At 34.6% G+C, this 13,194-nt stretch overlaps 2 protein-coding genes across 2 annotated transcripts in view; both read left to right on the forward strand.

The window, feature by feature from the left end:
- Nucleotides 1-251: 251 nt before the first annotated feature.
- On the forward strand, nt 252-2,405 carry LOC129754898 (dnaJ homolog subfamily B member 14-like). Its single transcript, XM_055751161.1, has 3 exons — nt 252-394; nt 821-1,649; nt 1,704-2,405. The coding sequence occupies exons 2-3, from the start codon at nt 871-873 to the stop codon at nt 1,990-1,992; spliced, it is 1,068 nt and encodes a 355-aa protein (XP_055607136.1). The 5' UTR covers nt 252-394; nt 821-870; the 3' UTR covers nt 1,993-2,405.
- A 5,354-nt stretch (nt 2,406-7,759) lies between these two features.
- Nucleotides 7,760-13,194, forward strand: part of LOC129753173 (cytochrome P450 4c3-like) — a 28,986-nt gene continuing 23,551 nt past the window's right edge. Inside the window, exon 1 of the mRNA XM_055748968.1 lies at nt 7,760-8,334. Coding sequence (XP_055604943.1) covers nt 7,788-8,334 — 547 coding nt within the window. The 5' untranslated portion in view covers nt 7,760-7,787. The remainder of the gene's footprint in view (nt 8,335-13,194) is intronic.

Consider the following 13,194-nt stretch of genomic DNA (forward strand, 5'->3'; position numbering starts at 1 on the left):
CGCTGATTTATGTACCGTACTAATCTGAAAAATCATAATTTTTTCTCAAACATTACGAAAAAGGATCAATGATATTTTTTCATAACTGATGTCCATGATGATGACGATAAAAGTCCTTTCAAAATCGATCTTAAGTTTGACAACTGTATCAAATGAACTCTCCAAGCAGTAAGACATTTCTGGAGAAGGGTGAACTACCAGTAATCGATTCACCTCATGCGTATTTGTCAACAGCAGTGTTCATTCTCGTTATCGGAACGTCACTTCTTGCGATTGAAAACAGTGTTTTCGTTATTGATTTATAGTTCCTGTGAGTTAAAGTGGTAATTTAAGGATATTCAAGTCGATAATAGGATAAAATTGTTTGTCTTTACCTGTTTAAATAGCTGAACGGGTAAGTTGGAATAATGAGAGCTGCAAAAATTCAATGGGGCTTCGCAGAAGTTAAAAGTTGTGCGAGGCGTAAAATTTCATAATGATATAGAAAAACTTACGTGTAATGTTACGGATCGATTATCCAAATATGGTTTTCCAATTACTGGGTTATGTTAACGAGTTTGTTTTAATTAAGCAGGAAAATCTTCCGAGAGTTAATTTTTTGAATTCTGAATTATTTTACGTTTTATGAAATTGGCTTTTGGGTTTATTAGTTGGGTTGAGGCGTTAAAACATTAACCAAAAATTCACCTTGATTTTGCTACAAATTTAATAGAAATCTTAATCATTACATTGAATGGATGTAATATTTGTTAATATTTATTTTGTCGTACTACTGTATGAGGATAGCATTTAATTTAACAATTTCTGCATTTATTTTTAGATTCACGTTTTCAGCTGTCACGTGTCATTCAGATCTTCCGGCGGAGCTAGATGATGGAAGTAAACAAGGATGAAGCGAGGCGTTGCATTGATCTGGCGAGGGGTGCCTTCAATGTGGGCAATCTGGAGAAGGCAAAGAAATTTGTGGAAAAATCTATCAAACTGTACCCATTAAAGGAGGCTGAAGATTTGCTACGACGGATCAAAAGTGCCTCCAGCTCATCGTCGCGTCCCAGCTCTGAAAGTACTGCCAGAAAACGGGCAACGGCTGCCAATAAAGAAAACGAGAAAGAACCAAAGTTGAACGTTGATTATACTCAGAAACAGCTGGATGTTGTACAGAGGATAAAAAAAAGTAAAGATTATTATGAGATTCTCGGAATCACCAAAGAGGCAACGGATTCGGACATAAAGAAAGCTTACAAGAAGCTCGCGTTGCAGTTGCATCCGGACAAGAATAAAGCTCCCGGGTCCGTGGAGGCTTTCAAGTCGCTCGGAAATGCCGTGGCCACATTAACAGATGCTCAGAAACGCAAAGAGTACGATTTGTTCGGCAATCAGGAAACGTCGTCTAGTCATTTCTCGTCGGCCTCTAACGGGAATAGATATCGAAATAGATTCGAGTCCGATATCGATCCGAATAATTTGTTCAACGTGTTCTTCGGGGGAAATTTCCCGCATCAGCACCAGCGTACTAACCAGGCACGATGGCAATCGAACGATACTCAATTCTACAGCCAGCCCATGGTCGTGGTGATACTTTGCATCGTCGTTTTCTGGATGCTTTCGGCCTTTAGCTCCGATCCACACTATAGCATTTATCAGACACCGTAAGTTATAAGATAAATTATTTTATTTTTAATAGAATTTTTTTTCGATTTCAGCAAATACCCGGTTGAACGGCGCACCCTAAACCTGAAGGTTCCGTACTACGTAAAGGAAAACTTCGTCAAAGAATACCAAGGATCATTCAGTAGGCTGGAGAAATCGGTGGAGGAAGACTTCGTTGTGTACACCAAGATAATGTGCAATCAGGAACGCCGGGAAAGGGACAACAAGATAGCCCGGGCCAAAAGCTTTGGCAGCTGGAACCAGATTAATCAGGCCCAGCAGCAGCCAATGCCATCCTGCGAACAGCTCTACAAGCTGGGTATTGGACGAGTTTATCCGTAAGCTTGAGTCGGGATTTAATCTGGATTCAAAGTTGGTCGAATAAATATTTAAAAAAAAATCATCAACTACAATAGATGATACTATGTCCTCAATTGAAAGCTGGTTATGGATAAGCCTAAATGTTTAAGTTATTGCTTAATAAAATAAATGTTATTTTTCTATTCAAAATGAGCGAGATATGTGGTATCAGAATCAACAGGCAGTTGATGAAAAATCCTAGGATTATTTCTTATTCGCTTGAACAATTGGTTTAAAACTAAGAAGGTACTGAAGTTATTCTCGGATCGTAAGCAGAATCCAAAGCGATTGTTAAATTTTATTTAAAAACATATTAGAAAACAAAAATACATTTTTTTTATTTTTAAGTGAGGTTAGTTGAATTTTTATTTTTGTTAAAAAGTTTTGGAATAAAATCAATAGGATATTTTTTTATCTCACCTAAGCCCATTTTACCATTTTAATGATTCTCATACACCTAAATATAGTGAAAATTGTACCGTATTGATAAAATAAATTAAAATTATTCCAGTGAAAATCGCTGAATCGTCGCATTATTTTTCAACTTTTCAACGATGGAAATTCGTGCTGAGATAAAAAAAAAAAGATTATTATTAATAAACGAATAAAAGAATTGTGGCGGAATGATAACTCACTGTAACTCTTCTCGGCCCTAATACGAGATATCTTGTTTTTTTTTTCGCTTGAGACAAGTGCGTTTGACTGAGAAGCATAATCCAAATGAGTTACTTTAGACCTTAGTTTGGGCCCTAGTGTGAGACATCTAAGGCCAATAGAAAACCAGAATTTTCAAATGTAACTATCGCGTCTTAAACTTTCGTTGAAACAAAATTTTCTATAAAAATATGTGTTTTCTATATCTAATATCAAGAATACTGTTGATCATACGCAAAAATAAAGTTAAGATGATCAATAGAAAATTTATCCACCTTTAATATGCAAAAAAAAGGATTTCAAGTTACTGTTATGTAGTCCGAGTTATTTCATTCAAAGTACAAGTACTTTTACATTTTTTCAAAATTTCGTATTGGAAGCAAAAACTGTTCTACCGGGATTTTTTTTAAATTTCATTTTCGGATTCAGCGTCCGATTTCACATTCAAAATATAGGTCGGTCAATAAAGTTCACGATTTTTTTTTTTAATTTTGTAAACTAGTGTTATTATTTACTTTTACAGAATAAATTTAAAAAAATCTGCCCAAACTGCACAGTTCAGAATAATAAAAACAATGTTGAATTATCAAAATTTTAAGAAAAAACTCATTAATTTTTGTAAAAAAAATTTACACTAAACCAAATTTAAGAGTATAAACCAAAACACATCGTTGGAAAAACTAACTGGTTCATGAACAGATGAGGTGAATCCCGTCGTTGTTAATCGAATATTATCGATTTCTAGCTTGTTTTGTCACCATCTCGTCAGCAGATCGATGATACAGATGATATCAACAATTTAAGATCCTTTTCTTTAAGCCAACTCGAGTTGCAATAAATTTTTGATGCGCGAACAAAACTAAAATTTTCGATGAAATTTTATAGCCCTTAAGAGCTTTTTTTTTTGAGTTAATGAGTTTCGGAATGAATTGAGCTTTCGAGATTACGATTATGATTTTGATGCGAGCTTTAATAAATTGTATATTTAGTCTTGAAATGTTAAATGTCAAGAACTTACGGTGGTTTTCGAAATTGCGGGACAATGTCGATAATAGATGGCAGTGCAATCACTTTTGCGAAAAATTTACGTTAAATAATTGGGTATAGAGAGTCATTTCTGTATTAGTCTGTGGTGGTTATACTCCAGAAGATTTGTGGAGTATTTTCTATTATTTTTTGTAATTCACGCCATCCTTTTGTTATTTATTATTTTAAGTGTACATCTAGAATTTGGCCGATTTATTTTTTCTTGTTTAAATAGGTATGTTTGAAAATCGGAAAAAAAGTTTCAATAAGATAAGAACATCAAAATGCAACTGTTTGTCGAAGTTCAGAAACGTTAAACATGTTCTTAAGAGGGCAATTTTTGACAAGCTGAAATAATTTTTCCTAATGTTTATGAAAACCAAAGGTTCCGGGCTAGTTTAAATCTAGGGCTGAGAAACAGAAAAAAACCGCTCAAATGTCAAAATGATCTGAATAAATCACCGACCAGTGAGTTTTGTTTCTTTAAAATGATCATTATAAATCCGCTTAAGTCTTCCGGAAAGTTATGCGTTGAACCGATTTACAAATTTCATCAAACTGCCTTGCATGTTTTAGTTATAAAACAATAATTTGGTTGATTTTTTTTGTTTCTGGTACGAGTTTTTATCTCAAACAATAACAGCTCTTTTCGAAAAGTGCTCGGTTTATTGTCGAAATATAAAAAAGCTGGAAAAGTGCTGCAACGAATATCTATTTTCCACATTCAGGTTTAAATATAAAACATCGAGTTGTTTTTAAAATTTCTCACGCACATCAACTGGCGTCCTACTATGCAGTACGGGAGATCAGGCGGACAAAAAAACGGAAAAGTGATTATCATCAATACTGTTTTCTATTTTTATTTTTTTTACAGAAAATAGACACTTTGATTAGGAGAAGTTCAAAATTTTGGGTCTATCTACAGCGTGTAATCAGGCTTCTTCGATTCTCTTGATTTTCGCTCACTTTTTCTCACCTGCTTGTCAAACGCCTGAGAGAAATATGCTTTCTCACACTTAAAGCGATCAAGCAGCCCACGTTTTGTTTCAGAGCATTTCAAAAACGCAGTTACCTAGTTTCATCCTTGCAGGGAGAAATGTTCATCGGCTTCTCAGCTACTAGCTGAGAAATCAACGAACGAACAGAGTTGTTATGCTTCGATTGTGGTTTATTTCATGACTAATTGATCCACTGATCTCTGATTCTTGAAATTTCGAAATGACTAACTTTTGTTATTTGAATTTTACTTCCGGCCTATCAAATTCTTCAATTTATGACTGTCAGAATTCTTAATGTCGGAATCAAAAATATATTTTTTTCAAACTCCAAGGCCCCCGAAATGTCTGAAATTTCCGAATGTTTCAATCTTTTTTACATCTTTATTTACAAAATCAGATAGGACCCTTTGAAAAAGCATGCCAGAATTTTTGAAGGTCCCCAGCAACAAAGCAGGTTGACAAATGCTGGGGTCATGGGTTATTATAGGTTCCATAATTTCATGTAGAAAGAGAACGGTTCAATCACACATTTAAGCTGTCCACGTGATTTGGTGAAACGGCCATATTCATATGCGATTTGCTTCTCTTTTTTTCTTAGGAGCGATGAGAATAGCGAAACTATGCCCTTGGCTTTAAATTTACTGAGCATTTCATTTCACTGATCACACGTAGCGCTGAGAAGTGTTTTCAAAGTCACACACCAACAGTTCTCTGACAGTAGAAGAGTGATGAATCGTTAGAGAAAAAAAATCTCTTCGCTCTCTAAGCAACAGATGATGAAAAGCTCATTTAAAATCGAATCACATTTATTAGGAGCGAAAAAGTTCTTTTTCTCCTTTTGGTCAAGATGAGCAAAATGAAGCCTGTGTGTAATTGATAAATAATGATAAAAAAATGACGCCAAACACTTTTTTCGCTAAAACTCTCTGGTTTCTCAACTGATTTTTGCAAAATTTATAGTTTTTGAAAGCCTGGCGTTACTAATTTTTTTTTCTTTGACAATATTCAGCTACAATCATTTATTTCAAAATTATTAAAAATAGGTTTTTATTTAAAAAAAAAACATGCTTTGGGAAAAAGGTTGTAAACGGTGTCGCCGATGAAATTGCCATACTATGAAATTGTTCTTACTTTTTATCCGTTGGGTAGAATGTAATGAAAATTTGGGTGGATTTAGTTCATAGTGCATTGTTTACATCCTGCAAGTTTCAAAGTCCTGTGATCGAAATTCGCGGAAATGGAGTCGATAAAACAGCTCGTGTCGCGTGCGTGATAAAATCTTGCGCATTCATCACGAGAACAAGGATCTCTCGCATCGTTCCATCGCAAAAACGTTGGGAATTGCGAATTCTTCGGTGTCGGTAGTGATTAAGCGGTTCGAGGAGCGATTGACCACCGATCGGAAGCCCAGAAGTGAAGGAAAAAGTATTCCGTACAACACCAAAAATCACAACCGCGTAGTTGGGGCCTTCAACGAAACCCGAACGCCTCCGTTCGGGATGTGGCTAAGAAGCTGCACCTAAGCCGAAGTTTTGTCCAGAAGGCCAAAACTAAGGCTGGGCTTCGAACGTTCAAGGTACAAAAGGCCCCTAATCGCCTAATCGCGACGAGAAGCAGAACAAGTTCGCCAGAACCCGTGCCAGGAAGTTGTACCTCAGCATGCTTACGAAAAATGAATGCTGCATCATGGACGACGAAACATATGTGAAGGTCGACTTCAAACAGATCCCCGTTTTTCACAGCCAATGATAAGTTCAGCGTTCCGGAGCATGTCCGCACTCAGAAGTATTCCAAATTTGCAAATAAATTCCTGGTTTACCAAGCCATCTGCACGTGCGGGAAGCGGAGTGCATCTTTCGTGACCCAGGACACGATGAACGGACAGGCTGCTTCCTCTCCTGAAGGCCTACAACATCCCAACAATCTTCTGGCTTCTGGCCGAGTTTGGCCTCTACCACTACTCCAAGGAAGTGCTGAAGTGGTATGCGAACAATAAGGTCAATTTCGTGCCGAAAATGTTCAACCCTCCCAACACTCCGGAGCTCCGCCCCATCGAGAAATACTGTGCGATTATGAAGCAATACCTTCTTAAACGATCTAAGGTAGTGAAGACAGTCGAGGAACTGAAGAAAGTATGGGTTTACATGCAAAACACGGTTGATTCACCGGTTGGGCAGAATCTTAAGGCCGGGGTTAAGGCCAAGATGCAGGCATTTGCATATGGACTGTAAATAAAATACGAGTAAAATGGTAAAATGAAGTTTAATAGTTATTTTTCAATCCCTGAAAATTTTGATGGCAATCGGATGAAAACTCGAATTTCGCGAATCAATTTTGTGTGTGGCAATTTCATCGTGGACACCCTTTTAACACTAACTTTGTAGTATTACTTTTACACAACTGTTTATTACCTGAAATCTTATAAAAATAAATCTAAGTACACTATATTCACTATGTCGTTTCTTCCAAGTTTGGTGGCCGTTTAGGGAATAATTAAATATGTACATATATGTCAGGTGGAATCAATCATGAGAGCAAATGTCATTGCAACGGAAAACACAATCATGTATTTACTCACAATTCGGTATATCTTCACAATAAGGTATTAGGAAACTGTTCCGTGAATAGGATCTAAAACTCTTCAGGTCAACAGTTTCAGTGATTTTAAAGTCTGAATAAAAATTAGAGGTAGTCGTTGTATCAGCTGTTCAGCTTTCCAAACGCGTTCGAAAGTAATTAAAACTGACCTCATACTTGAGAAACCAGCTGGACCTTGTTGTTTAAAAACATTTAGAACGACTTCTAGAAGTAACATGTTATTGGTAGACTTCAGAGGAATTGTTATAAATTTTATATTTTGATCCATTATAATATTTTGAAAATATTTTTACAAATTGATAACAAACCGGGTAAATTAACTTTGTCTCGAACTCGTTGCCATGAACGAGCTTTTACAAGCCGGTGCCCGTTTCTTGTTCACCTCGTCAAAATGCACTCCCCTATTACGCAAGGTGTACTGTTTCCCGGCTATCAATCAATCTCTACTCTGCTCAGCTTAGTCAAACAGTTGATCTCGCGCAGGGTAGATCGGTTAACAAGATGCTGATTCTCGTGGGCATTTTAATCGGGTTCGCTACCCTTTTGCTGATTTGGTATCACAAACAGCGGACGAAACTCGCAGCACTGTCTCATTTTCCCGGCCCAAAACCGCACCTGATTCTGGGAAATGGGGATATTTTTGACAACAAGGATGCTGCCGAAATTTTTCAAATCTATCTGGAGCTGCACCGCACTTACGGCCCCGATCTGGTAACCTATGGGCTGTTCTGTGAAGCAATGCTCCAGATATCGAGTGCTGCAGCCCTGGAGAAAATTTTGCCACCCAAAGTGACCAAAAAGGACTATATGTATGGGTTTCTGGAATCGTGGCTCGGTACCGGGCTGATTACGTCCGGTGGGGAAAAGTGGTTCCATCGCAGGAAAATCTTGACCCCGTCGTTTCATTTCAAAATCCTGGACCAATTTCTGGATGTCTTCAACGAAGAGTCGGACAAGTTGGTTCGAAAGTTGCAACCTCACGCCCGAGATGGGAAGGATTTCGACATTCACAACTACATTGCGTTGCACGCGCTTAACGGACTTTGCGGTAAGTTGGATTAGTGGGGAAAAACCCGTGATAAGGGAAAAATGTGAAAAAAAATTATCATTTATGGTCGATCACATCGATTTTTACAAAATGAATATCAATTTGAAGCTTAATAATGGACTTAACCACACACAAAGTTTCAGATCGTTCGACTGATGTATGCTCAAAATATACAATTTTGTATAAGAATTTATCTTTTCAAAAAGTGAATTGATTAAAATACCTTTTTCATGAAAAAGGGGTTAATTTTTGCAATAAATGTCACCTCTGTAGCATTTCATCAATCTTCAAGAGACATTCACATCACATTGAAATGTTTCTCAACAACTTTTTCGGCTGAAAAACTGAGTTTATTGAAGTTATGACTGTTTATTTTTCTGGAAAATAAGCGCCAAATAGAGCTTCACTCAGATGTCTCAGGAGATCGTTTAAATGGACGGAAGATTTGAATTTCTGAAAAGAAAGCACAAATGATAAGGAATATTTCGGGTCTTTCAACCTCCGACTTTGATATTTTTTTGGGATTAAGGGTCGAAGTTTACTGTATTTTGACAATATTATTATCAAAAAATTTGTCTTCTCTAAATTTGAGAAACAGAGATTTTCCAGAACAATTTAGATTTTTTGCATAAAATATTGATTGGTTGGGATTTCAAAATTAATCTGACTTAAAAGAAGTCCCTCAAAGTCAAAGCAGTTTGACAAAGGAACTTTGACACTTTTCAGAAATTGCTTGTCGGAAAACAGTTGATTAGAGCACATAAATTACTAAAATTATGTAAATATCCACTTATTCAGCAAACAAATGTGTCATATTAACCGAGTTTTATTTCCAGTAGCATGTAATCAATGAACGTGTTCAATTTTATACGGCAATTTGTATGGAAGCAGAAATTTTTGCAGATGATCACCCAAGAAACTAAAAAAATATATTTATTTTGAATTGCTTGTAAGACATCGAATATCATTTCTGGGGTACAAGTAAGGGTTGGTTTTTGTTGACATCAAATGTATTGCAAGAACCGAGAAATATTTAAAAATTCAAAAGTTTTTACAACTCCCATATCTTTTTTGGTAGTTTTTACTGCCACAAATAGCAAAACAAAGTTTTGTAGCATTTCTATAGATCTTGAAATGACGCAAAAATTGTTGTTTATCAAAAAGATTGTTGAAAAAAAAGAGGTATGCTAAAAATAGGTGATCCCGAAAAATAAACCTTTTTTTCGTGACCTTTATCCAATTAAACAATTTTGCTGACACGCGTACAAACTTGATATAGATGAATTTAAACAATAACGTTTTCTTCATACAGGGGTTATTATCTGCGTACCCCTGTCAAGAAGCTAGTTATTAATTAATGCGCATAAATTAGCGAGGGAAATGCAATTGTAACTCGTTCACCCGTTAATGCTTTGGATCACTTGATTCTATAACCAGGTATCTTCTGTAGGTGTAATTATGATCAATCAGAGATAATCACGTTCAATATTCTTATTTCATAGATAAGAGCAGACCTAGTCAAAGTTCTAAGTGGATGACTCAATAAGTTCGAAAACGCGATCAGCTGAATTGTTGGCTCAGATTCGGTTCGAAAATTACTGAATCGGCAAAACAAGGTAGTGCAATCGATGTTAGGCTAAACAATTTCAAAGCTTGTAAGGTCGATAATAATTTAACCTTCCTAGTGCAATGTTGTTAGTACAAGAGAAACTTAATAACACCTAACTTGTTGGTTTGACTGAGGTAGTTAAATTTGCGCTATAGTCTGAAGTAATAGAGGTCACTGTCTATTCATCTGTTAGATGACTGAAATTTTAGTTTAATCAAGCTTAAATACTTTGGAAAAAAAAACTTTACAATTTAATTTTATTCTGACAAATGATTCAGATTCGCTTTATTTATCAATTTGCTTAAATATGTGCATTTGGTAACCTGTTCTGGAACGATAACAGGAACACAAAAATGTAGTGGTCGTCCAGCTAGTATTATAACAGGGTAGTTTTATCATTATCTGATCTGATTGTATATTAGGGTGTTTCTAATTACAACTTTTGAAGAAATAAAAAATGCATGGGCCAGATTTTTATAATAAGGCTAGCTGACTATTCAAAAGTGAAATTAATCAAAAAAAATTTTTTTTGTGGTCATCATTTTAAAACAAATGAAAAAAATAATTCAAAAAGAACCGCTTTAAAATGAAAGTTGCAACGTAAGTTCCGAATTGCAATTCAAAGATGACTTTAATTTTTGAAACTTGAAATCTTAATCACTGTTTTTCATACCCTAAAACGGGGCATCATGCAACAGCAGGATTAGATGCAACATTTTTTTTACCACAACACTTATTCAAAGTTTATGTTTATATAATGTTATAAAGTTATCATCTAATGATAACAAAATGATGATGACATCGTTTCTCACATCGTGAAAAAGTTTTTGATGTTTTTGATTCTCAAAGAAAATTAAAAAAAAATGAGCAATAGATGTACATATTTTTACATTTTTCAATGCCGTCTAAAATTTTACCCAGTATGACGGATTGGCTTAAACCTACAAACTTTATATTGCTTTATTATCCTACTAGCTTACCCGGCAAACTTTGTTTAGCCTTTGAATTTTCATAAAAATATTGCTCATGTGAGTAGATGGTAAATCATTATTCATGTTCATGGAATTGGATTGGTACCGTAAAATGTGAAAAATAGTGACAGTTTACGGACTTTTTTCGTTATATTTCTGTGAAATAAGGCCCTCAGAGCTAAGGGGGTATAAGTGCAAAAATGATCGATTTTGAGTAGACGATGCCAAAGAATTTTTCATATTTCCAACTATATTTGGTGATTTTATCAGATTTTTAGAATTTTATTTACATTTTTTCACGCCCGAGAGCAAAATACAAATTTCTGAAAAATTCTGAAACTAAGTTTTTTTTCTGCTTTCTTTTATAATATTCTCTCTTAGCTTTTGATTTCCTGAAGTAAAACGAAATTTTTTGAGCTCTTCGAGTTGAAATCTTTTGCAATGTAAAGTTATTTAAATTCCTGGTTAGATGATAAAGGAATAAGATATTAAATGTAAAATTGTAATTTTTTTAGGATGTGTGTTACTTTTTTCATCAATGTTCACATCTGGAATATATAATTTGATGTTTGATTCAATAATTGGATTTTCAGTTGTGATATTGAATAAAAAATCAGAAATGAAACTCATTAATTTTCGTCGCATATCTTTATTACTTTTCATGATTAGTAACATTTGAGTGTAACCAATGCTTAGTAGTACATTTTATTTAAAAAATATTTTATCTTATTTTTTTTCTTATCACTGGTATTTGATTTAAAACTTCTTTTTTGTTGTGGCTTGGCTCAAATTATTCTTGAGACTAAAATTTTTACTTTTCAGGCATCTTGTGTTTGAAGATGTTATTGAGTCAAAACCTGTTTCTGACTTCTGATACTGAGAGTGGAATCTGTTTTAGTTCTACAAAGGAAAACCTTTTTTCTATTCCACATTCGTTTAGTTTTCAAGCGTTTAAGCATGAAAGTAGAATGAAGATCTTTTCTATCGTTTCCTTATTTTTCAATTATTTCTTTTCCATGATGAATAAAGGCATGGTGACTTTGTGATTATCATAAAATCTCAAAGTTGATACCATTCTAATCTGAAAACTCACTGAATCCATTCTTATCATATTATATAAAAATATTTTAAATAAACTTAAGATTGCCCTGTACTTATAAGGTACCAATAAGACATTCTCGTTGTATTACCATAAATATGTAATGGAATATTTCATCATTAGGATAGAAGCACTAGTTATTGAACAGGTACCATATATTGAACACTAGTAAAGCACTAACCAATTAAAACAATAATATTCAGTAGAAAAATAAAATAAAAATCGTTGTGCCACTGTTGAAGCATTTTCTTCCTCTGTTAAAATTTTATCAAGAATTTTGGACTCTTAAAGCCACAATCCCCGAAACTAGAACATGTGTTCAAATTTTGGCTTGGTTTTTTGACTGAATGAAGAAAACAGCCTTTTTATGATTGGGAGAAAAATTGGATTAAAGACATACAAACGTCTAAGATAATAATATGAGTGTTTTCAACTAGTTCATTTTAAATGATTTTTGAAAGAGTAAAAGCCTTTATTATCCCTATTTTCTTAAAACTTAACAAATTAAAGTGTTCAATCGTTGGATCACAGAAAACGCTAATGTTTCAATTATTGAATGTTCAATCTTTCAGTACTTGTTTTGTAAAGAAATGCATGTACCAGTTATTCAACAAACATCGGTTGGTGTTTGGAAATACAAACAAACTGTTTCTTGATCGCTAGCTCAACTAAAACCGCTCCTTCAAAGCATACTATCAAGCGAAATACCTCTGAATATATACAATGATATTCAATGTTTACGTGTTCAATATTTGAATCATTATGTTCAATCATTGGGACAAAAGTTATTTTGAATAAAAAGGCTTAAATGATGGTTTCAAAGCATATTTCCGCGAAAAAAATATTATAATAGGAAAATCCTGACAATGTGCGGGCATTTCATTTCAAAATATCGTAGCTTTATGATTCCAGAAACCAATCATGATTACCTATTTTTTGAATTAGAGTTTTTTGTTTGTTTTGCAAACAAAGTGAACTAGTCCAGGCAATCTGGCAAGCTTTGGGTAGATTAGCACAAAAATTATAAAGTTGCCTTGAGTATGTAGCAAAAATCACAATTTTTGGCAATATGCTCCCTTCCGGCTAATAGCGTTTTCTGCATCTGATAAGGAAAATTTACAATCAAATCCAAGTAAGTATCCATTTTACTGGTGCCACGTGAAGAGTACAGTCAGTGGCAA

The sequence above is a fragment of the Uranotaenia lowii genome, chromosome 3 (assembly GCF_029784155.1).
Source record: "Uranotaenia lowii strain MFRU-FL chromosome 3, ASM2978415v1, whole genome shotgun sequence".
Taxonomy (NCBI): Eukaryota; Metazoa; Arthropoda; class Insecta; order Diptera; family Culicidae; genus Uranotaenia; species Uranotaenia lowii.

Coding starts and splice junctions, on each gene's coding strand:
- LOC129754898 (XM_055751161.1), top strand. CDS start 871: ATGATGGAAGTAAACAAGGATGAAGCGAGGCGTTGCATTGATCTGGCG. Junction 1,650..1,703: donor TATAGCATTTATCAGACACC/GTAAGTTATAAG, acceptor TTTCGATTTCAG/CAAATACCCGGTTGAACGGC.